We start from the raw sequence: 25,362 nt of genomic DNA, 5'->3' as shown, positions 1-25,362 counted from the left end.
CATGTGTCTGTCAAATGTAGAGGGCATTTTTGGGAAACGTACTTGGACAGCAGTAGGTACAAAATATGAACAATAGAACTAATAAGTATGGAATAAAGAAAGGGGGGAATAATATATTTCATCCTCTTCCCACTAGGCATGTAGTCGGTTTGCTGTTTGCAATTTGCTGAATTGTCTCCTTAGAGAAGGGTAGCCAAAATGGTACAGTCCAGATGCTTTTGGCCTGCAACTCCCATCAATCATGGGAACTCATGGGAGTTGAAGACCAGCAACACCTGGAGGGCACCAGGATTCCCTATAAGGCTTGACTGACATGGAGAAGCCAAAACTGTGTTGTATTTTTAAAAAACAAAAAGCAAAAAACACTACATCTCTATGTTGCCCTTCCTTCAACAAGCTCAGAAGGATGTACCTTTGATATGTAAGGATGGCTTAAGCTGAGATAGAGTAACTTGCTCACGGTCAAGCAGGCTTCATGGTTAAGTTTGAACATGTGTCTCCCTGAAGCTAGATCACACAGGTACTCACCTGTCCTAAAGTGTTCATGTTGATGCTGTGGATCATCAAAGTTGTTTCCAGTGTGGTATGTGTCCCTTAGGATTAGGACTGTGTGGCCCTCCAGATGTTGTTGGACTACAGTTCCCATCATTCCTGGCCCTCTCAGTCATGCTGTCTTGGACTGATGGGTGTGGTAGTTCCAGAACACCTGGAGGGCCACAGGTTTCCCAGACCTACCCTAAATGAGGAAACAGGTAATGTTGGCCTGATCCTACTCGCAACTAGCAGTTTCTTTAATTTATTTTCACCTCCAAATACCTCAAGCAAAGAAGTCAAATTCAATTGAGCTCTTATCATCAAAGGACAGCCTGACTGGGATTTTGTGTGTGTTTTTATTTTTTATAAGCCATTAATTTTCAGTTTCTTGCAATGAGTAGGCTTCTGCTTATAAGGACTGAAGGTTAAATTCTGAGACAAGAAAGGGGCATCGGTTTAAGTAAGAGCGAAGACTTTGAAGGAATAAAGTATCTTAAGCCAAATCTTCTTAAAGAATACCTAATCATTGGATGAACTAGTCAAAAGTTCAGCAGGAGCAACAGCAATACCAATTAAGTATGTTTAGGCAACTGTTTGGAAGTAAAAAAAGCTCCCCACCCAGTAACTGACTTAGAGAGATTTCACATAAGCTTTTTTTCTCATTCCTGTTCCAGAGTGCCTTGTGTTATGCAGTTATAGCTATTCTGCATGTTCTAAAAATCGCGTTCTTCAAATGTATAGAATACATTTTCACTATTTGTCTGCTTGCTTAGTCATTCTCACAGCGGCAGAATCTTGGGTATAGTTGTCTGGCTGAGTTCCCAGTTGTGTGTGCCATGGTACTAACAACCGTATTTGAGATTCCATTTATTTGTTGCTTGGAAATGTTCCTATGAATATGCAGAATACAGGCAAATAAGTATGAAACTGAACAAAAACAAAAATCCTAACCATTGTCACTCAGTGTAAATCAAAATATGGAGAGAAAGGAGATGGTGGTAATGCAAAGATCTTTTGGTTAGCAAGTTACAATATTGGGGATGATCGGTGGAATACTAAACAGAGGGAAGACATAGCGTTCTGGGCACTGCCATTTGAAATTGTTGGCTGGCTTAATTCAAGACAAATTGGCCCATTGGTTTAGCTAGCTTTGGGGAAATAGGGGCTAATTAAAAGCTTAAGATGACAAAATAGGAACATCATATTCCAGAAAATCGACAGCAGATTAGCCCAACAAGCAAGCTCATTGTTAAAAGCATTAACCACGAGGCAAGGTAACAACTCTGTAATGGGAGAGTGATCTTTCCTCTTCTGGAAAATAGAAGTATTATGAATGCAAGTAATGTTTACTCAGTTCAAACGTAAGGCAGTGTTAGTCCTTTGAAATGGTATTGTGTTTTTCTGTCATCTTACTTTGTTCTTCCATTTGAATGAACTGTGTCAAAACAGCATGAGATTCATTGCATTTTGAAGGCTACCAGGTACATATATTGTAGCATAAGCTCTTTGTCGGTAAAGCCTGCTTTCTCAATTTCATGAAATGATCGCCTGAGTATGTATAAACCTAGAGGTTGCTCTCTCTTGCACACATATTATATAACTGAAGTCAAATCAGTTATGTGCAAGTGGTTGAATGCCAACATTGATGATCTTCAGGTGTTAACCTTGTTATTAAAACTAACTGTTAACAATTTCCCTTCATAGGAATTTATCATGGCACATAGCTCTGGACACACAGAAGAAGTTGTACACACCTCACTCCCATGCATTCATTGATCTGAATAATGATTTCACTGCAGGTGAGTCACTACTTTTGAAATATCTTTTAAGTTCAGTTTGGCATTACATCTACAAGCAATTAAACTGAACATTAAGCAATTGAATATGCATTGTGAATTTCCAAGGCTGAGTGGCGTCCAGGACTCAGATCCAACAATGTTTTTTTCCACGCTGAGAAAAAGAGTTTTTCTCAGGAAGAGGAGAAAAGAAGCCAAAACTTAACAGGTTATTCTGTGTCTATGGGAGTCCTATAAGAAAAGCTCCTTTTAGACAAAAGTGGGGCGGGCAGTAAAAAACAGTGCTTGAATTATAGGACAGCATTTTGTTATGGCCCTGTCTTCACAATATCTCTCTGTCATAGGAGCCAGCTCCTAGGAGCCATGGGGGCTTCGGCCCCCACAATAAAATATTTGAGAGGGCAGGGGCCCCCATAGTTGGCAGGCATTGCTATTCAAATGTTGTGCATGTACCTCATGTGATCAGTTATGCAGGGTGGGGCTTACCTGCTCCCCCCAAATATATATTCAAGTTGGCACCCCTGCTCTCTGTGCCTGGCTGAGGAGCACAGTCAGGTCTGTAGCTCTCCATCGCTTTGTTTGCACAGGATGTCTGTTCAGAAACATCCATGCTCAGTGCTTTAATGACAAGAGAATCAGAAGGTGTATTCCCTGCTTCACTTTTGAATGCCCCCTTAACCTTCTAAAAATAGTGCCTAACTTTGTAGAGGGTATTATTTGGCACCCGCAGCACTTTGACCAATATAGAAATAGCAACACCCCGGTTTTTAATAATAAAAAAACACTGTTTAGAGTTATAAGTGCATTGCACTTTCCAAAGTATAGAAGGACAGGTACAGCCTCAAAGAGTTTGCCAGCTAAAATTCTACAAGAGAGGGGCCAGCAGAAGAACAGAAGCTTTTCTATTGTTGCTTAATTTATTCTTTCAGAGTTTAGCTTCTTGTGTTCTTTCTCTTTCCTACTTTTAGTCTGGGATTTTTTTAAATGATGGATTATTGTTTTATACTCATTTTTATGCTTTAGTTGATCTTTTTTTGGAAGGGAAGAGTGGGGTGTAAATTTTTGCATAAATAAATGCAAATTACATTTCAATTACATGTACTCAGGTTGAGTAGGAGCAGTGTGATACAAATAAATGCAAATTACATTTCAGTTACGTGTACTCAGGTTGAATAGGAGCCGTGTGATACAGGGACTACAGGCAGTTTCCCAAATATTGCATTGAAAATGTGGGATTTGAGAAGGGATTTAAAAAGATTAACAGTGCAAACCTATGCTCGGGTTCAATGGGACTTATCCTAAGGTAAGCGGGTATGAGATGGTAACCTAAACTTGGATTGTAAGGGACACAGTAGGAATGGGGAACTTGGTGCACTCCAGATGTTACTGGACTACAGCTCCCATCATCACTTACCATTGGCCAAACTGGGTAGGGCTGATGGGAGCTAGAAGTTCAGGAACATCTGGAGCACCACAGATTCTTCATCTCTGTGAAAGAGGAGGACAACTAAGAAGGGATGCGAATGATCTGTGCCTTGCATGTAAAGAACACGCTGTTTATTTTTGCAACAGATGTAGCCAAAATAGTCACGCCAGCTAAACTATTTTTGACAGTTATATCATTATAAACAGCTTAACAGCTTTAAATTGTGCCTGAAAGGGGAGAGGGATCCTCTCTAGTCTGAGCATCTTTATGCCAATTTAGTTTAGGCCTAATCCATTTTCCAACTGCCACACTCCTTTTCATCTTTTTTTTAAAAAATACTGTATGGATCTGTCCTCTCATCCTATGCTGAAGCACCATGTACATAGATGGTGCTATATAAGTCATAACACAACATTGCAGCAATTAAAACTTTATTTAAAAAGTTGAAATTATTACCAGCAATAATGTAATTATGTAGCAGTTATCTAGGAGACTCTGTTGAAGAGTCATCATTTTTCATAATAGAATTTCATGGACAAATCTATGCACTCAAATCCTCACTTAAAGCCAGGATATGAATGGCACCATGCGCTTTCTCGCCCCTTGCATGTGAGCAGCAAAATAAACTGTAAACAATAGCTTTCCCATTAAATGTGAACCCATAAACTACCGTTAATGCCCTGCAAACAAGCCGGAATATTAAGCCTTGATTTAAAATTAGTACCCTGGCTTGTTTGTAAGCAAATAAGCGTAGTTTTTGAAGTGGTTCATAACAGAAATGTGTGATTAAGAGCTGAATCCTGGCTTGTTCAACCACCTCTGTACACTTGCATCAGGGCCAGCCCACCCATGAGGTAAGGTGAGACATCTGCCTCAGGCGGCAGAATCCATAGAGGCGGGAGATCTGGCATCCAAGGTATGCATTGCCCGCTGCTGCAGTAGCAGCGGTGGCTGTGGCACGCTGCTTGGATCTGCCTCTTCCTCACCAGCCCTTACCCCACATGCCATCTCTACAGCGGCCTCTCAGCCCTAGCAGAGAAAGGCGCCATTTTGTGGTTTGCCTCAGGTGCCAAAATATATTGGACCGGCCCTGACCTGCATGCAGCTTGTGTGTATCCTGCCTTATTAATCCAGAGATTGATTGTGTGGACCAGACCCAGTTTGGTAAACTGCATAAGAGTTCTCTCAGCCTTGAAAATAAGTACATCAACCAGAGTGAAAATAGCATTGGCCTAATCAATGAGATAACACTATTTCAGATGCTTTTCCAGGGTATTTTAATTTGGCTACAAAAACAGATTCGTTATTTCAAGAATTATTCCTGGTCTTGAAAACCTCTTTATCAGTGGAATTAATAGCATTGGCCTAAGTAATGTATTTCCATGCATTGCTGAACAAATTCACAGGTTGTTTAGATAAATGTGAAAACGATCCTGCCTAAATAAGTATAGAGCTGCCACCGTATTTTCTTGGATACAAAAGTACTTTCAGCATATAAAATATGGACTCCATACAGATAGCCGTGGTGTGAAAGCGACGTTTGCTATGAAGGAAACTGTTCAGTCTGAGTGTAGTCAGTCAGATTGTTATTGTTTGTAGCCAGTGGCCATTATCATTTATTGCAGTAGCTATTTGGTGGCAAGTTATACCTGCACTCTTCAGTTCTGCTCAGCTTCATTCCTCTTACTGTGAGAATATAAAAACAGTCTTTTTTTCTGTGATGACTCAACCAGTACTGTGCACCCAGTATTTGGATTTGTGGTTATCAAGCACCAGTGCTTGGTAAAGCTGTTATTTGAACTGAGGTTGTTTGTGATACTATTAATATTGTTATTAATTTAATTTATATCCTGCCCTTCCTCCCAAAAGAGCTCAGAGTAGCACAGACACAAACAGTAAAGCCATCAAGACATCTGAAAACATGATATGGTCTTGGTGGGGTCCATTGTTCAATAGAAGAAGCCAGACATCCCACCAGGTAGCACAAGTCCTTGTATTCCAAGTTACAAACTGGATTGTGACCTAAAGCTTTAAAGAATTGCAAAGAAACCTTTGTGTGATTGTCATATTTGATGGCTTTATTTATCATATATTAGTATTCTCTGTGCGACATTACTTTTTTTCAGCAGGAATAGTGGAAGAGAGGAAGGAGTGAGGTGTGTAGAAAATTGATGCGATGTATGCAAGAAAACTGAATTAACTGTGCACTTACTCCATGAGTACAGCTCTGCCTCTTCTTCTATCCCCTAACCTGCCTTCCTCATTAGGAAAACCCCATGGAAGCCTGTACTAGGAACCCTTCAAGGAAGCTGTGTATGATCTTGTGAGTTATCATCACATGCGTAGAGTCAAGGTTCAGACAGCACAGGAATGAAGGTGCAGAAACTTTAGTGGGAAAAATGTGTATTATAAAACAGACATTTTTGTCTATGTGTGGAAATTGCACAGCTGTCTGCTTGCTTAGATTTTTGCATCCCAATTTCCTTATGCACAGAATGTGCTTATTGGGAATGTAGAATTCACTGAGTTCCATTAAATCGTCTGCAGTGAAGAAAAATAAGTACGTAAATGTCACACAAGATATCTTCTGTTGGAATAAATGGAAACAATGAGTGTTGGGAAGAGAATTAAGTGGCTGTCTGCAAAGATTTTGCTCAACAGCAGTCAATGCAAATCTCAACGTGTGTTTCTCTCTTTAAACATCTCGTACAGTGTAGGCATTGCAAAAAAGCGTAACCTGATGTGCTGCTGGCTGTTTGCTCGAGATGTTGGATGCTTTGTGTAATCAGTTCTTTGCGGAGGCAAGCAAAGACATTTCAGGGAAAGAGACGGCGCCTTTCTGCCCTGTGCATTGCTAATTGTAATGCAGGTAACATCCCTCCCTACACAAGCAAAGGCGCTGCTTTGTTTACTGCCTCAATTCCTTTCCTTCTAGCAATAAATCTGCTAGTTGGACAATAATTCACAAACCTGTTCCTCGTATCCTGTTCATTACAAGACTATCTAAAGCCTGAGTTTGAGCATGCAGCCCAATAACTTCGCAATACAAGCTGCCAAATAGAAATTAAAAGCACTCTGGGGTCAGAGCCCATTTGAATTGGAAGGGATAACGGCATCCATTCATAACTACATGTTCATCTCTTATCTGCATTCATCTGCCCTCTTAGCTGCCCTGACTGCACCCTGGCAGAGGATGCCACAGGGAGATTTGGCTGGTACGATCATTAATCCATTTTGGGCACTGCCATTTCTGTGCTGCTCTGATGGTAAACTGCATAGCAGAGTAATGCAGTCCTGCTGCTGCAGTAGCCCTACTGCCAAGGGTGCTGGAGGTTCAAGTGGAGGAGGGTCGTGAGATTTACCTAGGCTTCTGGGAAGAGGACAGAGTGGCTCCCTCCCACCCTTCGTTGCTGTTGCCATGCATTTTCTGCTGTCATGAGCACTGTTGGTGATCACAGCAAGCAGGGCAACTGGCCTATGCCAAGCTGGGAAGGGGGCAGGCAGCAAACCAAGTGAGAACAGCAAGAGTTGGTGGCAGCTTCAAACCACACAGGCTTGCATCTATGTAGTTAAATGAATTTTTATTTTCATTATTATTTAATGTATTAACATCTTGCCTTTCCCCCAAGTTGGATTCAAGGCGGCTTAAAACATTTTAAAGCAGCATTATGAAATACAAAGTAATAAAAACAAACAAGTTAAGGACAATAATTAAAACGCATCGGAACCCGTTTAGAACCTGTAAATAAAATGCAGTTTGACTTGACAGCAGCCCAGTCATAGTATCATCTGCGCCTTAGCTTTCAAAAGCTTGTCTCAATTGAAAGGTCTTAGCCTGCCAGCAGAAGGGTTACAAAAAGGGAGCCAACCTCCCCTCTCTGGGGTTAGGGTTCCTTCTCCACCACCGCCACTATATTTGCACATGTGTGAAATGAAGAAGTATACATAAAGTAAAGGCAACAAAACATTCTTTTAATGAGAAAAGGGCCAGAATCTATTAATAAACCTGGTTGTAATTGGAACAATTCAGGCAGCTGTCCAGATGGTTCCTCCTCCCATTCAAACCTGTTAGTAATCCTGTAACCATCATAAGGGGAAAAGATTTCCTCTCATGTCCCTCACCAGCCCCACTGCCCCCCACCCAACTCGGAACTTTTTAGATATTTTAGACTACAACTCCCCATGCTAACTGGGGCTGATGGGGTTGAACTACAAAGACTGGAAAGTGCCAAATCAGGGGAGTTGGTCCTTCACACACGTACCTGTACCCTGCAATGCTCAGGATTTGTGCTGTCCTCTGGCAGCACGAGTTAGTTTACCCTTCTTTAATTGCTGTTAACAGGTGACTTTATTTTAGGAATGCTTATCCTTGCCAATTGTGGCACTTGCGGTGTGGAGTGGAAAAGAAAAGCAAAGCACTCCTCTCTTGGGGAACCTGACAAATCCTTTAAATTTCCTTAGCTGCTGTTGCTGCCCTCTTAATGTTGATTTCAATTACCCTTAATGTTGATTTCAATTACCCTCCAAAGAATCCTGTGCTAATGACCCTAGAGTAGTTTCCATTATGTACGTAGCATGATTTTCCTTGCACGTGAGAAGCTATGTATTCATGTGCATTTTGTATAGTGAACCTGGCTGGGCTTCTAGCTGGATTTTCCCCATGGAACCAATATTCTGACTGGTTTGTCCCATGATACTAAAGTGTGGTTTAGCAATGTGTGGCTAAGCCCCTGAGCAAAGCATTGGGCTTGCACACTCCACACTTCAATCGTAGTTTAAAAACCTGGCTTGTGTAACTACCAATTGCTTGTTTTTAAATCCCTATTCCTGGTTCACACGTCATACTAAGCCAAGATTCTTTGAAATTGAAAGTAACCTCAGCTGAAGCCCTTTTCATGGAGGTGTGGGGTGCATACCCTCCAAGATTTCAATGGTGAAAATAGGGACGTCCCATTCCATAATGATAATTTTACTGTTTATACCCCACACATCTTACTGGGTTGCCCCAGCCACTCTGGGCAGCTTCCAGCATACAGTTGTACCTCCGGTTCTGAACTTAATTCATTCTGGAGGTTCGTTCTTAACCTGAAACCGTTCTTAACATGAGGCGCGCTTTCGCTAATGGGGCCTGCCACACTGCTGGCGCACGACTTCCACTCGCATCCCAGGGCAAAGTTCGCAAGCAGGAGCATCTACTTCCAGGTTAGCAGAGCTTGTTACCCAAAGCATTCGTAAGGAGGACGATACGTAACCCGAGTTTCCACTGTATATAAAAATATAATATAACATTAAAGATTTTAAAAAAACTTCCCTATACAGGATTGCCTTCAGATGGCTCAGGGCTTGGATAACTCCATACCCTCCAACAATTCTCCAGTGAAAATAGGGACATCCTAAGGAAAAGTGTAACATTCCGGGATCAAATCAGAAACCGGGCCAGCTTCTGTAAATCAGGGGCATCCCTGGAAAATAGGGACACTTGGAGGGTCTGGGGTTGTAATGAGAGAGGAGCATGCAAACCCGATGCCTTGCTCAGCTGACTGAGGCCACTCCATTTAACTGTGATCTGTGTTAGGTGCAAACTAGCCCTCTGATTCTATGTACCTGCCCGGATGTTAATATAGTCACCAAAGGCTCAGCTCTGGCATTCTGACCTTCTGAGAAAAAAAAGGTCTCTGGTTGACAAAAATAGGGTCTTTCTTGTGGCAGCATCTCAATTGTGTATCTGGCTCCCCTTATCAGTCTTTGATGTCACTTAGGTACCAGGTAGATATGGTTTTGATTGTCCTGGATGTTTACTGGGTTTAATGCCTCTTTAAATTGGTTCTTAAGAGCCGTCATTGATAGGATCTGTTGATGTCTGAAGCTGATGCTGCTTTTTCTGTTTGTTATCTTTGTTCTTGTATTTTTTAAACTGTATTTTATAGCCTACCTTGAAGATACATTTTTTTAATAATTCTTAGTAAAAGGGTTTTAAATGAGTAAGGTAGCCTATAATTGGTTACCAAAAAGCATTATGAGCTTGCAACTGTATTTTGCAGAACTACATTTCAAATTATATGCAGGGGGCTAATGTTTTTGCAACATGATTGTGTTGGGATATATTTTTCCTCTGGTAATGAGAATCAGATACTGAATGCAAATGAGAAATTAATTGGTTTTCTTGCAATAATGTTTGGCTTATGAACTGTTGAACATAAAAATGATGAGTTTCAAAAGCCTGCTGATGTGGAGTAGGGTTTTTTCCACTGTTCATGGAAACACAGCAAACTTTGCATGCAGAATAATGGTATTTCCCGTCCTCATTGCCATGCAGTAAATGTAAAAATCCCAGAGGATGAATCCCAGTTGATCTGCATAATTGGAAACATAATTTATCTGTAGAGAAGAAATCTTAATACCTGTATGTTTAAATGAAACTCCAGGGTTAAAAATGTAGATGTAGTCGATCTTATTCACAGATGAGCCGTTAGTTATGCCCAATATAATCTCTGCTCAGTGCAGTACTTAACAATTATTGTCATAAATCAGTTGAGTTTTGAAACATTTGTTTAAGGCTTTGCTCTAGAAATCTGGAGTCGCCAATTGTCCTTGTTTCCAGTAAAATATTTTGTGATAATCTTTATTAGCAGTAATAGATTGTTTTGAGGCTTTGTTTTTAATTACTTAATTTAGTACTATCTGAAAGAATCAGTGCTTAAAAATTTTTATTATTACATCAGCGGACAATGCTGTTGTCCCTGTTGCAGCCTAGAACTATTTCTGTACATCTCTCAGGTATTCGCTAAGTGCCTTATAAATTCATAAACTCAATGTTTGAAGTCAGGCAGCAGCGGCATTCTCACGCAACGCTAAGCCAGGGGGTAGCCAACATGGTGTCCTCCAATCAACAGCTCCTATCATTGCCAATGATTGGGGATGGGAGTTGTTGTCCAACAACATCTGGAAGGACCACTTTGCCTACCCCTGCATCTCGCCATGAGGCTGGTTTTTGAAGCTGTAATGTGCTTGGTGTGTGTAGTGGTGCACACCGCCCAAACACTCCTCCCTCTTTGCTCCTCCCTTCATGTGAGAGGGTAAATAAACCATGAAGTGGGCTACCTTAACAGTCCACTAGAAACTAAGATATTAGTTTGTTTTACCATAATAAACCACAATAGCAGGTCAGTCTGAAATCAAGTGTTGTTTTCAGCTTAGTTGTCATGGTTTATGACAGTGAAGCCAGTCACAATCCAGGGTTCATATTGCATAAGGCTATGCCCACCTCTTTGTGGTTTGTTTATCTGCTTGCACCCATGCACAGAATAGCTTAATAAACCAAGGTTTGTGTCTGCACTGTACGAAAATGCAGTTGTCTCTGGCCTCCGTTTCTAAATGCACTTATTAACAGCTTGGCCTCGCAAGATTGTGACAAGGAATGAGATAAGGGGAATGACCATAGACCTACTTTCGTCACACCCAGTCGGACTTTTGATATCCCCACCCCAACATCATTCAACCAGCAGATCCCAGTGACATTTCACAAACTGATTCTGTAGATTTGTCATGCATTATGGGGGTGGGGTGCTGCTTAGGAAACAACAACCCTAAGCTTCCTTGGGTGTGGGGAACTAGTTATGAATTCTGTTGATCCCAGCCAAAGACACGTTTAAAGCTCAGCACAAGGTAAAAAATAAAATTAAATCAATGAATAAAGTGACTGTAGCATAACAGACACAAATAAATAAGAATTATGTTTGTCTCGATAAGCAAGGTTGCTTACATGGTTTTGATGTACCATGTAGGTGGAGATAGATTGCAAACACTTTGCAGACTAATTTCTGCAGAAAACAATTATAGCAACTATATTTTGAAACCTGGGGACAGAAAGTCAGAATTGCCCAATTATTACAGTATTTCCTTCACATTCCCCTAACACTAACAGCCTAAATGCTGTAATGCTTGAAAATAAGTGTTTTAAAATAATTGTTTTTCAGGTGAGTGTTACTTAATGCAGAATGAAAATTCTCCAATTTAATATGGTTTATAAGATTATATTTTATGTTTCAAAGATTAAAATGCATTAGCTTTATTATTATTTTCAATGTAATTACATTTCAGGTTTCCACAAAGAAGCAGAATATGAAATTTTTTTGCAATCTGTTTTTATGAAATATACAGTCCTTCATTTCACAGTCCAGGAGTGTGAATGTGCAGCATCCAAAAATATACTTTAGGCTAGGCCTAGGGGCATATAAAGAGAGGGTGTGTGATTTTTTAAAAAAGCTTTTGAATAGGTGACCCCTGTGTCGCATGGCAGGTTTTTTGAAAACTCCCCCAAAGCCATTTATGTACTTATAAATCCTAGAAATAAATTAATATCCTGCCCTTTGCCAGTAAAGCTCTCACAACAGCTATCAAACAAATAATTTAGAACCTTCATAGAATAAAATAATGCTATAAAATCACAAAGTAAACGTTTTACAATCTCAAAACAGCATCAGCTTAAAAAAACGAAACAGCAGGTGATAACATTATTCAGTTGTATTTTAGAATCCACCAAATGCCTGGTCTTCCAGGTAGCATTGCTATTGGAGAAATACAGGTCAAAGTCATTACACTTTGCACCCTGGCCAGATCAAGAGGCTGCACTGCCAACTCCAGCACAGTTGCCCCTCTCACAAGCACTGTTTGTTGGCCTTACATTTGAGGATGCGGTACAAGCCAACCAGATTCCCTGACATCATAATTCCAGATTGGCTCTATATTAAAAGCAGCCCTCCACATTGAACCGTGGGCTAACAAGGCTGCAGATCTTATTTGCTGTGGGTCTGTTCGGCGCTCATACCTTACTGTTTCAATCCATAGAGACCCTCAGGGTTCCTAACAAAGTTAAAATAAAGACAGTACAAAAATAAATGCACAAAAAAACCCAAAGACGTAACCATATCCAATTTAAACACCAGCATGGAGCTGGGATTGGCCAAGGGAATCATACAATTGTGAAGTTGGAAGGGACCCCGAGGGAGTAATGCATTAACCTGGAATTCAGTTTGAAGAAGCCGAGTGGTAGACTATCTCCTTTGCATGTGGAATGTCCCAGGTTCAGTCCCCAGCATCACCACCAGTACAGTGGTACCTCGGGTTACATACGCTTCAGGTTACATACTCCGCTAACCCAGAAATAGTACCTTGGGTTAAGAACTTTGCTTCAGGATGAGAACAGAAATCGTGCGGCGGCGCAACAGCAACAGGAGGCCCCATTAGCTAAAGTGGTGCTTCAGATTAAGAACAGTTTCAGGTTAAGAACTTACCTCCAGAACGAATTAAGTACTTAACCCGAGGTACCACTGTACGACAGAGGATGAGATGGTTGGACAGTGTTCTCGAAGCTATAAACGTGAGCCTGACCAAACTGCGGGAGGCAGTGGAAGACAGGAGTGCCTGGCGTGCTCTGGTCCATGGGGTCACGAAGAGTCGGACACGACTAAACGACTAAACAACAACAACAACCACTGTATAAGGATGGGAGCAAACCTGGTTTGTCATTCTCGAGAGTCACTGCCAGTCAAAGTAGACAGTACGGAGCTAGATGGGTCTTACTCAGTGTAAGGCAGCTTCCTATTTTTCTAAACTGACCTGATTGCCTTTCTGCAAGACAGACTGGGCTCTCACAGTAGAGATGGGTTGAGAGAGAGAGAGAGAGAGAGAGAGAGAGAGAGAGAGAGAGAGAGAGTGTGCAACACCCATTTCTCCATCAACAAAGAAGCATTGCAGTTGGCGGCTCTTAGTTTAATAGCAGAAACACCAGTAGTGTGTTGCTATAGTCTTTTTGTATCTCTCTCCTTGTGACCCAAGGTGGAGCTGAAATCCAAGATGGATACCACCTACTTCAAGGCTGCTGTGCAATACAAGTACATTTCTGGGTTGCTGTCATAGTTTTTCCCAAAGCTGGTACCAGTTGTGTGATTTGTGCTAGATGCTTTAGGCAGCCACTTACCTGGGGGGGCAATATCCTTTCTTCTTTCTCCTCTCCCCCTTTTTCAGAAAACAAACAGAACAAACCAATCTCATCCTAAAAATGAGGAAAAGGCAACATGCATTACAGTAGACAGAGCATGCTTCTCTCTCTATAAACACCTTTTAAAAAAACTCACCAAACCTTGTAGACATTTAAATTATCATCTTTGTGTTAGCTCTTTGTAGCTTGACTTGTGCTTTTGTCTTTTTTAACAAATCCTCACATTTATTCCTCCCACACAGCAAATAGCTAAACACATGTTTTGTTTTATTGCTAAGCTGCCCAACATCAGAGCCATTGTGTTGTTGGCTGGTTTTAAGAAAAACAAACCCAATCTCCATTTTGTTTTTGAGATGGTTATTATTCCAGTCCTATTGCTTTGTGGCTTTTTGTGTGTGTACACTTTCCTTAAAACAAATTTATTTTAACGTAGAAGGTTGATGGTATGTTACTTAACCAAGGTAAACTCTCTAAGCAATTTCCTTAAAATCATTTAAAACATTCATAAGAAATTCTTAGTAAAATCAACAGAATTTGCAATCTATAGTTTGTAAGAACAATTATACATAGTAAAATTACATGTCAGGGCATGCTTGCCTAATCATAAAAGCTTTTAGCAAGCTTCAAAAACAATGAACTTTCTCCTCCGCATTCTCTTCCCACCGCACTTTTCCCCCAACATCATACTGTCTATAACATTAGTGTCTCCATCAGATGTAACTGATCTGTAGAAAGGACTCTATGAACCGAAAACAGTTGTACTTCTGTGTGTATGTACTTTTGTTACTCAAGAAAATCTTTATTAAAGAAAGGACTTTATTTATTTTATTAGTGCAGGTAACTTCAACTTTTTTGAACCCACTTTTAACCCAAACGTGCATTTGAGAACCCATTTATTAATATTTTACTAAATATTTGCAATGGTGATGGTGCTCTTGTTACGACCCACCTTGGATCAGGATGCAGACCCCCACAGGTGACCCACCAGTTGAAGACCAATATATTTGTACAAGGACCTCTTCTTGCCCGGCATAGCTTCCCCTCCTTCTCCTTCTCCTTCTCCTTCTCCTCTTCCTATTCCTCCCACCCCAAATCTGCTCCAGAGGGTTAGACAAACCCTAATAATAGATTAGAGGAGGGCACAGGAGGAGGAGAGGCTGGAGACGCATAAGCAAATGTCCTAATTGGATGGCTTCTTTGGATTCAACCGTGTACAGCGAAGCCACCTACTTTCTGTTCATACACGGTTGAGCTTCTGTTGGTTTCTACTATTGTGCTGCTTCCTGACATCCGTGTTTTTTTAAAGTACTAGGGAGTAGAGAACCTCACCTCTGACACGGTGCAGAAAAATGATTTGTAAGTGTCTCTATACCACACATAGAAATAGAAATAAGGGGAAATGTGTCTGAACCTTTCCAAGACTAACTCTTAAAACCTCTTTGGCACAAAATAAGGCAGCTAGTGTATTGGTAGCAACCAGCTGTATGGAACACATTTCCTCAATTTCAATATCATGCTGGGTCCTTCCAGCGCAATTGAACCTTATAGCCCTTTGCACCTAGTGCAGCAGCAGGCAAAAGGTAGATCAGGATCCAACTAAGAAATCTCTGGATGATTTGCAGTTGATCATCAAGCCCGTCTAGTTCCTTAGTAGCAATGGCAGAATCTTTCTCATTTCTGGCCTTGTGCTAATCACTTACCTCTCAATCTGTGAACCCCACCTTTAGAATAATAGTATCGACTTGTTTGCTTTGGCCCAGGCAGGCATCTGTGCAGCTCCACTGAGCAGTTTTAAAATAGATGTTCACTGATCTTTGTGCACATTTGTACATGCAGCTTATCCTAGTTTAGGGCTTGTTGCTACAGTAGGTGTTTGAATCCAGCTGTTTAGTGTTGTAGCAAATAAAATGGTTACCTGTATAAAAACACTGAAAACAATTGCTTATACAGTGGTACCTTGGGTTAAGTACTTAATTCGTTCCGGAGGTCAGTTCTTAACCTGAAACTGTTCTTAACCTGAAGCACCACTTTAGCTAATGGGGCCTCCTGCTACCGCCATGCCGCCAGAGCACAATTTCTGTTCTTATCCTGAAGCAAAGTTCTTAACCTGAAGCACTATTTCTGGGTTAGCGGAGTCTGTAACCTGAAGCGTATGTAACCCGAGGTACCACTGTATAAAAATAATTTTAAACACAGTTTTAATGAGTTCAGATCCAGTACAGATACCAACTTGCATGGTTTTGTTAATGTGTATATTTTTTATTCAAAATATGGTAAGCTGCTTTGGGAATTTCTCTTTAGAAAGTTGAAATAAAAGATTTCTAAATAATTTATTTTATTCAAACAATTTATATACCGCTTGACTACAGTTGTCCCTAAGCAGTATGCCACGTTGTGCTGGTTGTGGCTGATAGGTACAACAACACATGGAAAGCATCATGTTTGCAAAGAATGGACAAAGGTTTCAACCTCAGTCCCTGGGGAGACACACCTTCAGATTACCCCTCAGCCATGACGGTTACTTAGTCACTCTGTCTCTCAGCTTAGCCTACCTCACAGCGTTGTTGTGAGCATGAAATAGGAGAGGGGATGTATGCTGCCTCGAGTTCTTGGGGCAATAGGCAGGATATAAATGTAATAAATGAAAATAAATTCTGGACTTGCTTGCAAAGAATCAGAGAGCTGCTCTAGGTGTAAGTGGTGCGTGTGTTTTCAACTTCCCCTTCCCTCCGTGTGTTTGTATTTATTTATATAAAAGTTTATTTATAAATCATTTCATATTTTGAAATCTCTAAGTGGTTCTTTGCATCATACATCTTTTTATTTGTATGCCTCCTTTCCGTAGTCAAAACCATGCTCATGGCAGCTTACACCGTGAAAAATATTACATAATTACGAGCATAACAAAAGTTGTGATAAACAATAAATGAGACATCGAAAAGTAAACCAACAAGCTGAAGCAATTTCCACATAAATCATAATAAGATCTAAGATAATAATAATAATAACAGCAACAACTTCCTTCAACAAGTCCCCAACCCAAGAGTCTGTTCGGCAGCCTCAGCTTTTGTAACTGGAGTCAGTCAAGGTCCCCCTGTCCCAGGCCCTGGAACAGTGTTCTGGCCAAACAACACCTTATTTTAATCTTAATTTCATTTAATTTGTAGATCATCTTGTCAACATTTGTTGTTTGTTCTAAAGTTGTTTTCTCTCTCTTTAGTTTTAGAATCTGAATCAGCTATGAAATTTGTAAGCATTAGTCACCTGGTACAAAATTGGTAGAAGTTTTTAATTGTAAATATGCAATTCTTGCAAAAAACTGTTTTAGTTCTTGAGTGTGTTTTTGTTACTGTTCAGACAGAAAGAAATCTCAGAATTCAATTTAGCTCACAAACTACAGCCTGTAAAATAAAATGTGGCTGGCTTTTAAATTCCTGTTCTGAATGCTTCAGCGCCGGACACCTTGAAATAAGCAGGATTTTTTGCTCATTGGACAATTCAGATTTAATTTCTGTAGAGTTTAGCTAAGAGAGTTTGCTTTGGGTTGGGGCAAAAGTTGTATTTCCAGCCATTTAGTTGCACAACCACAAAATAACCACTGAATAAAATGTACTACCAAGAGTAGTGTGATGGCCATTAGCTCAATTGGTTAGACTGTGGTGCTGATAATGCCAAGGTTGCAGGTTTGATTCTGCGTATGGGTCTGGATAGCTTAGGTGGCTTTGAGAAAAGAATTAGATGAATTAGTGGAGGATAGAGCCCTACAGCTATTAGCCAAGATAGCTAGGAAGTGCCCTGTTCAGAACCAATACAGCTCTGGATGCCAGATGCTGGGAAGAAAAAAAACAGTGGTCTATCCCATTTATCCCTGCTTATAACCTTCCCAGAGCTAGATGAACCTCTAGCAAGGTTTTTTTTTTGTAACTAGACAATGGATGATTTGGATGTAATAGCAAAACTGTTGTCTGGCCATCAACTCTAAGCCTTTAGCTTGCATGCTCCCTTTTCCCTTCCCTCTCCTTTTTCTGGGTACTATAATTCGTTCCCTGACTTCTGATTTTGAACCAACTATAGTTTGCTGTTCTATCTGAATTGGCAAACTGGATGGTCTTCAGCTTTCAGATCAGAATTTGATGCTGATGCAAATCCTGGTGGGGCGAGGGCAAGAGAAAGCCATCATTTCCTATTTTGGATGTCGTGGCAGACCACTTCTTGAAACCATAAGTGGGGAGGAAGTTGCAGAGCACAAGCTGAAGGGTGATCTGGAGTTGCATGTGAACTGACTTGAAGTGTTTTCATTTGTTTCATTGAAAGCTGGGAGCCATAGTACTCCTAACAGGAATGAGTGTGCTAATCGAAAATGTTATACAGCAGGGATGACAAACCTGTGGCCCTACCAATGTTGGTTTCTGCTACCTGTCAGCCCCAGCCATCATAGCCAATGGTCAGGGATGATGAGAGTTACACCCCAACAATATCTGAAGGGCCACACATTCCCTGCCCCAATCTAGAGAATACGTATATTCTGGGAACCTTTCTGCAAGATATACATACATGTATTATTTTATATTTAGGATTAATTGTACCTAGGCTGAATTAAATACTCAAGCAAAATGTAAACGATACATTTCTCGGTCTCCTGTTGACCTTGTCCTTTATTTTATCTTTACAGATTTGTTTCTTACTACATTAGCACCGTCCGATGAAATCCAGTTTGAAATCTGGGTTAATCAGGTAAAGAAGTTTATATGTAAATGTTTTAGGATAGATATTTTTTTTTTAAAATGTATAAAAGGATGCACAGAAGAAATAGATAAAAATAAAAGCATGCTTAGGGCCTGTTAAATGAAGAGGTTGTCTGATCATACTGATTTCAAGAATAAATAGTTGTCATTATAGTAAATATAACTTCAGCGCATTCAAACTTCGAAGATTGCTTGGAGGCAATGTTTTACTCAGCATCCCTGCCTCTGCAGGATTTTAGCATGACTGCCAATTAAACCAATCAGTCTGCCCTAATGTGTGCGTTAACAGGGCTCCTGTAGTGATGTCATCTGTTGTATGAGATTACTGTCATTTAATTTGTCAGCATGATGGCTTACAAAGAAAAAGATTTCAACACAGTGCTCATTCTTTGTTGCCTGTAGGCATTTGTCTAGGTTTAAACATGGCTGAAATTTCTTCCTTGGAGAAATGGCAAAAGATAGTTTGGTTATTTATCCAGGCTTCTTCCCACCTGTTTAATTCCCAAGGAAGACATCCCAGTGCAATTTGGTGTGTTGCAAAATAGGAATCACCCATCTTAGGACAAGTGGCTAACCACAAAGTCAGTATAATTCTTACAATTCCTGCTGATCATGAAAGAAATTAAATATCAAGAGGAAGAAAGTCAACTCTGATGACAATCTCTTTTTTAAAAAATGCCCAGATACTTGAACATCATTTTAAAGGAGTGGCACTTCAGGTTATTTCTGAGTTTGCCATTTAGAAAGGGTGGAGGGGGGGTCACCTGACACCCCCCACGCCTTTTTGTTTCAGAGAGATTTTTGTTTCATGATCAGAAGGAATTGTAAGAATTATACTGACTTTGTGGTTATTCTGCAGAATAATCTGCTTCACATTTCCTAGTTCTCTGCAAACATTGGCATATTGTTTTTCAGTTTTTTGAAGATCTAACATAAATGTGTCCTCAGTGAACTTGAAGTGTTCTAGGAGTTCAACAGTGTTTAGAAGACAATTCAATTTTTCAGTTCTAATAATTTCCACATGACTAAAGTACATGAAAACACACTCTGAGTTAATGGGAGATTGCAGTTTAAAATCCAAATTGTTTTCAGAGCCACTCAAACATTATTATAATGGATTATTCACATTAATGATTCAGGTGTGTTGAAATAAAGTTGTTCAAAATTGGAACCAGCTTTGATGCACAATGACCCAGTTCAGATTATCTTGGTTTATTATGCCATGAATATGTGCTAGCCTCTTGCCAGTGCACAGAGCCTCTTTGCTTCTTCTTTCCTGGGGGCCACAATTAAACCAGGAAGTGTCTCATTAGCCATTTTGTCTGAACTTGAAAACTATGATTAGGAACTTTGGATCAAGCCAAGATCCTACACAAATGCTTAGTTTCCTTTGTTCAGACGAAATGAAAAACTATGTAATTGGAGACTTCCTAGTTTTATCACAGCTCATTGTGAAGTGGCTATATGTACAAGAGAAACAGGATCATCAACGCCTCATCAATGATTACAGCTTACCAGAAACCTCATCTGCTTGGAAGACCCTGCTGCAATGAATAGGAATTGTGCAAGGCTCCCTGAAATGTGACTTGTGCGGGACATGTTCCAGTGACAATACAGTCAAAAGTTTTATTTGCTAATTGTCATGTGCTGATTTCCTATTCAGCAATAAACTTCTATTTGCCATAACCAGGGGTCAAAATTTTGGTCCAGAGGCAAGTAGCATAACTCTTAACTTTCATGTTGTGCTTTAAGGAACCACCTCTGACCCAGAAAAAACGTCCTTGTTTGCATCTAAGAACACTGCATTGTGTCCCGTCCCATTCCCAGGGGTGCAGCAGGGTATGTTATATAGCAGGCATCCCCAAACTCGGCCCTCCAGCTATTTTTTTGGGACTACAATTCCCATCATCCCTGACCACTGGTCCTGTTAGCTAGGGATGATGGGAGTTGTAGTCCCAAAACAGCTGGAGGACCAAGTTTGGAGATGCCTGTTATATAGTCTCAGGTAGCTCATCTGAGCATCCACACTACTAGTGATGGTTTTTTTTCAGAAGCCATCTACTCAGGGTTTCCTCCTCTTATTGCAGTGATTATTTGGAAGGAAATGTGAATGAGTATTCAGGAGGTGGCTATTCTGGTATAGTGTATGTGGTGTTCTCCTGCCACTACCCTTTTGGGTGGTGACCAAATTGTTCTAGTAGTTGAGAAAATGGATATAGGTAACGTAATCCTTCTCCACTGATTGCATCCACTACAAAGAAGTTGGGAAAGTGCATTGTTAATTAGCACTGGGGCCATTTTTTTACACAGGTTTTCCCCAAATCAAAGTCATTAAAAATGATTTGCAAACTATCAGGTGTGAAAATCCAAGTAAATGCTTGCATGGCCATTGTGCTGAAGGGTGGCATAAAGATCCATTAAAAAAACCAAAGTAAGACAGAATTATGTTGGTTCCAGAAAGTATCAAGTTCTACTTTTCCCCATGTGTTTATGCTGGGGTATTCCCTACACTCACAGAGTTGTTTATAGATTAAGGTAAAGGTAAAGGGACCCCTGACCATTAGGTCCAGTCGTGGCCGACTCTGGGGTTGCGGCGCTTTATTGACCGAGGGAGCCGGCGTTTGTTTGCAGACAGCTTCCGGGTCATGTGGCCAGCATGACTAAGCCACTTCTGGCGAACCAGAGCAGTGCACGGAAATGCCCTTTACCTTCCTGCCGGAGCGGTACCTATTTATCTACTTGCATTTGAGGTGCTTTCGAACTGCTAGGTTGGCAGGAGCAGGGACCGAGCAACGGGAGCTCACCCTGTCACAGGGATTCGAACCGCCAACCTTCTGATTGGCAAGTCCTAGGCTCTGTGGTTTAACCCACAGCGCCACCCGCGTCCCTTGTTTATAGATTACTTTGGGTAATATTTTGACTTTTTTATTTATCTCTTGACAGGATGGGAATTTTTCCAAAGCTACACATATGAAGAGGAAACCCAAAGATGTAAAAGTTGTTGGGCAATCAGTGTTCGCTGATTTTGGTGAGGTTCTTTTCTCCTTTTCCAAAATACTTGACATTTGCCAGTGCAGAGGGGTGGCACGACAAAGCACATACACAATAAACTCTTTTGTTGACTTAACAAATGGATTTATAGTGCTGCTATTATTATTATTTTTAAAAAAACACCTTTTCTACAAACCTAAGGCATTCATTTACAAGACTTTAACAGATAAACTGCCTATAAAATTCTGTCATGCATGAGAAACATTTAAATTAATTAAAGTAGCTTATAAAAAGATTGATGAAATGTGTTAACATTCTTAATAGTTATAATTGCCAGTTGTTTCACTAAGCTTTAGAACAAAGGGAATACGTAATTTATATGTAAATCTAGTTTAGAACAGTCTTTGACCAGCAAAATGTACTTTTTAAGCAGTAGCTTAGCTTTTGGGAATCATTGTGTATATTTTAAAAGCCTAAAATATAGTTGTTACTAATTCGTTAATCCAAAAGGTCTTTTTCTTTAACTCTAATTTTATTGATGACAGATAATGCTATTTTTTTATTCCATCATTCCTAAACACAGAGGTTAATATAAATATTCTATATTTCTTTTTAAGTAGGGGCTTCTTGGGTAGAGCTTTTACATCCTCTGAGAGTTAACTTTTATAATAGTTAGCAAATTGTCAGTAGCCATTCGTATAGTCTCTTGTGGCAAGTCAGAACCTCCAGTTGGCCACAAAGAGAGCTTCACAAAATTTTGCTCTTTTTATGCATAACTTAGGGGTGGTTTTGGGGGGGTTGGGGTTGGCATGTTTGTTTGTTTGTTTCAGTTAAATTTATAATCACTAAGGGTGTGCGCCAAAGTCAGGATTAGGTTCAGATCCTATTTGTGGGGGGAAGGCTGTTTCAGCTCAAGATCGTTTTGGAGGAAACCCACCTCAACTCAGGTCCAAGTCAAAAACTCTTGCTTCAGAACATCCAAGGTTTCCTTCATTGACTAGAATGAGGAACCAAGCAAATACCTTTCACTCATATAACTGTGGTTTGCCTCTGGTGGGGTTGCTGAAGACATTTAACTGTGTTAACTACAACAGACAAAGCACAGGGCCATAGGATCCAATTTGTGTTTTTTTCCCCTTTTCTGCCATAGTGCTAACTTAGAATGCTCATTAAAACTCAAATAAGTATCTGCATGCAATTCCTCCCCCCTTGTCTTTTTTTTTTGAAAGAAAGAATACCCATGAGATTTGATTTGGGGGGAAGGGGGGAAAGATCTAAACTCTCTTTTGTCCATGCTGCTTCAGTTTTACATTGTCCTGGTACTGAAAGCTGTTAATGATTCCCCCAAAAGCAGATGGTGCTAAAAAAATGCCATGAATACTAATAAGCATAAAGTATATGTCAGATACATTTATTTTGAAAGATGTAAGAAAGAGAAGTAATCTGGAATCGAATTTCATCTCTCCAAGTGTTATAGCTAACAGCAGTGGATAATATCACCAAAGGCTGCACTGTAATTTTAGAAATCTGCCATATTTCAAGGAAGTATGAATTAACTTGGATTTCAGGAAGTGTAGAAACAAACCTTTTGCAACATATACTTTCTATATACAATGTGCCATTTGGAGTTCTACTTCTTGTAATCATTTTAAAGTAAGAATCCTAACAAAAATTTAACAGTTTCAGTGTTGCGAATAAATAAAATACTGAAAAAGAAGTGCAAAACTTCCTTCTCCTGAAAGCACTTATAGCTTTGAAGAGTTTTGTTACTTGGAATGCATTGAAAGATGTGTAGAGATTGCCAGGGGCAAGAGAGTCTGGAGACTAAAGACTGAAAATTTCTTATGCCTAAGAGTGCCTGTGGATACGAATTCAGTTCAAAACAGGTTGGGTTTAATAAAGCAGAGATCTCCTATTCTTTCAGTGCCTTTCTGCTTTTCCTTTTCTCTGTTAGACTTGCATACCCCAGCCTTGCTAACTTTCTAACTGATGAAAGGATGTATCCGGTCCTCACTCAAACCCTGTTCATACATTTACTGTATTGGTCTGAATATAAGCCTCACTTTCCCCAAAAAAGTTAAAGTGTGGCTTATATTTGCGACCTTACCATATGCAGCCAGGAACGTGGGGCAAACAGTGCCAGGAGCATAGCACAGCACATACTTCCCCGCACTCTCCCCCATGGCCAGGAACCAGGAAGGGAGAGAGCGAGGAAGGCGGAAGGCCGTTAGCAATGCACCGTGGCTCCCCGCCCCCAGTATGCTGCCAGGAGCAGCGAGGAAGGGAGCGGCATATATTCGGATATATTTTCTTTGTTTTCTTTTCACCCCTCCAATTTTAAAGGTGCGGCTTATATCCGGGTGCAGCTTATATTCAAACCAACATTGTATTTGTACCTTGGTGGCCCTGCCCTCAGCCCCCACATGTTTAAAGATGCCGTCTGCAATGATTTTGTGCATGCACACCCAACTGCATGTAGGCCTCTGTACTCGCTATCCCAGACTGTTTTCCAAGATGCTAGATCACATGTAGATAAGTCTACATGCATTCAGATACGCCTGCCTAGGCACCTTGCAAATATCACCTTTGGAATATGTGGGAGTGGAATCCTGATGAGTTACCTCCATATGTTCAGTTGTATCTGAATGAATCTAACAAGATATAGCAACCAAGACACTTTGGCTCGGATGGAGGGAATTATTATAAAAAGAAGTTTTGGTACTTTTTTTGTTTGTTTGGATGCTATACTATAATCTAGCAGGGAGACAAGGAGAATTTACAAACATTCTTAACTTTACAAATGGAAGATAAAAACCTTTTCTTCAGCGTATGTCCAAATAATATTTATGGAGCAATAAATCATCCTGCTCTTCTTTTATTTTATTCTGTGGAATGTAATGAAATGGAGAATGGAATAGAAAACGTTTTTAATAAATTCTTTAGAAGCAACAGAACATACATTTTTCTACTGTCTTCTTCAAAATGAATTCAATATAAAATTTGTAATTGTATTTTGAAGAGAGAGACATATACATTTGCAGCTTACGTCTCGTAGCCAATTGAGTAAATGTACATTAATGCCATTTTAAAGCAGCAGTTTTTCTACTACCATGAAACAATGTTTTTCCCTTGACTGAACTAAATTACATGCAGTTAAAAATAAAGTAAATTCGATGCAAAATATTTAGACTGATAATTCAGGCAGCATCTCTGCTTCGATATTCCCTGCCTGTTTTCTGTGTTGATTTTGTTTCATGCTTGATTTTGAATTTGAATAAAATACAGGATTTATTTGCATGCCAGGATCCATAAATGGTGTAGCATGGGCAGATACTGAACTGTTTTTCGCAGCTGTTGAGTGGGTAGTTGAGGGTAGTTGAACCAGACACCACCTAAGCTTGGGTCCCTTTTCCCACCCATGTTCACTATCTGCATAGTGTTTCTCTATGCAGCAGTAGAGTCATATTCATATTCATTCTGGATGTCAAGCACATTCACAAAAGCTGGCCCATAGCCATTTTTGCTTGAGCTACAACATGAAAAGCTTCTTTGGTACTGAAGCCAGCATGTAAGACATTTGAGTGGTCAAAGGTGCTTTCAAAGAGCATACATTTATGGCCTTTGAAATACACCGTTATCAAAGCTGATTGCTCTGTACCCAGGAAACCCAGTTTTTCTCTCTGTCAGATTGAAGCCTTCAGTTTAGCTTGCTTGGTTTGCATGGTCCAGGTGGCAGTACTGCATTTGTGCATTCAAAGGACTGGTTAGGACAAAAGGTGAGACAAATGCATTTAGAGAGAATGGAGCTAACACACAAGTTTCATGAAAGGAAAGCTAGGAAAGCTTCATTAATAGATAACAGAGAGCTGT

At 40.2% G+C, this 25,362-nt stretch overlaps 1 protein-coding gene across 1 annotated transcript in view; it reads left to right on the top strand.

Moving 5' to 3' along the window:
- ITFG1 (integrin alpha FG-GAP repeat containing 1) overlaps nt 1-25,362 on the top strand; it is a 110,237-nt gene that overhangs the window by 10,416 nt on the left and 74,459 nt on the right. The window contains exons 6-8 of the mRNA XM_081924054.1: nt 2,239-2,333; nt 18,429-18,490; nt 21,445-21,529. Coding sequence (XP_081780180.1) covers nt 2,239-2,333; nt 18,429-18,490; nt 21,445-21,529 — 242 coding nt within the window. The remainder of the gene's footprint in view (nt 1-2,238; nt 2,334-18,428; nt 18,491-21,444; nt 21,530-25,362) is intronic.

This window comes from Podarcis melisellensis (assembly GCF_964234715.1).
Source record: "Podarcis melisellensis genome assembly, chromosome: 8".
Taxonomy (NCBI): domain Eukaryota; kingdom Metazoa; phylum Chordata; class Lepidosauria; order Squamata; family Lacertidae; genus Podarcis; species Podarcis melisellensis.
This window is presented reverse-complemented; position numbering and strand designations above follow the sequence as displayed.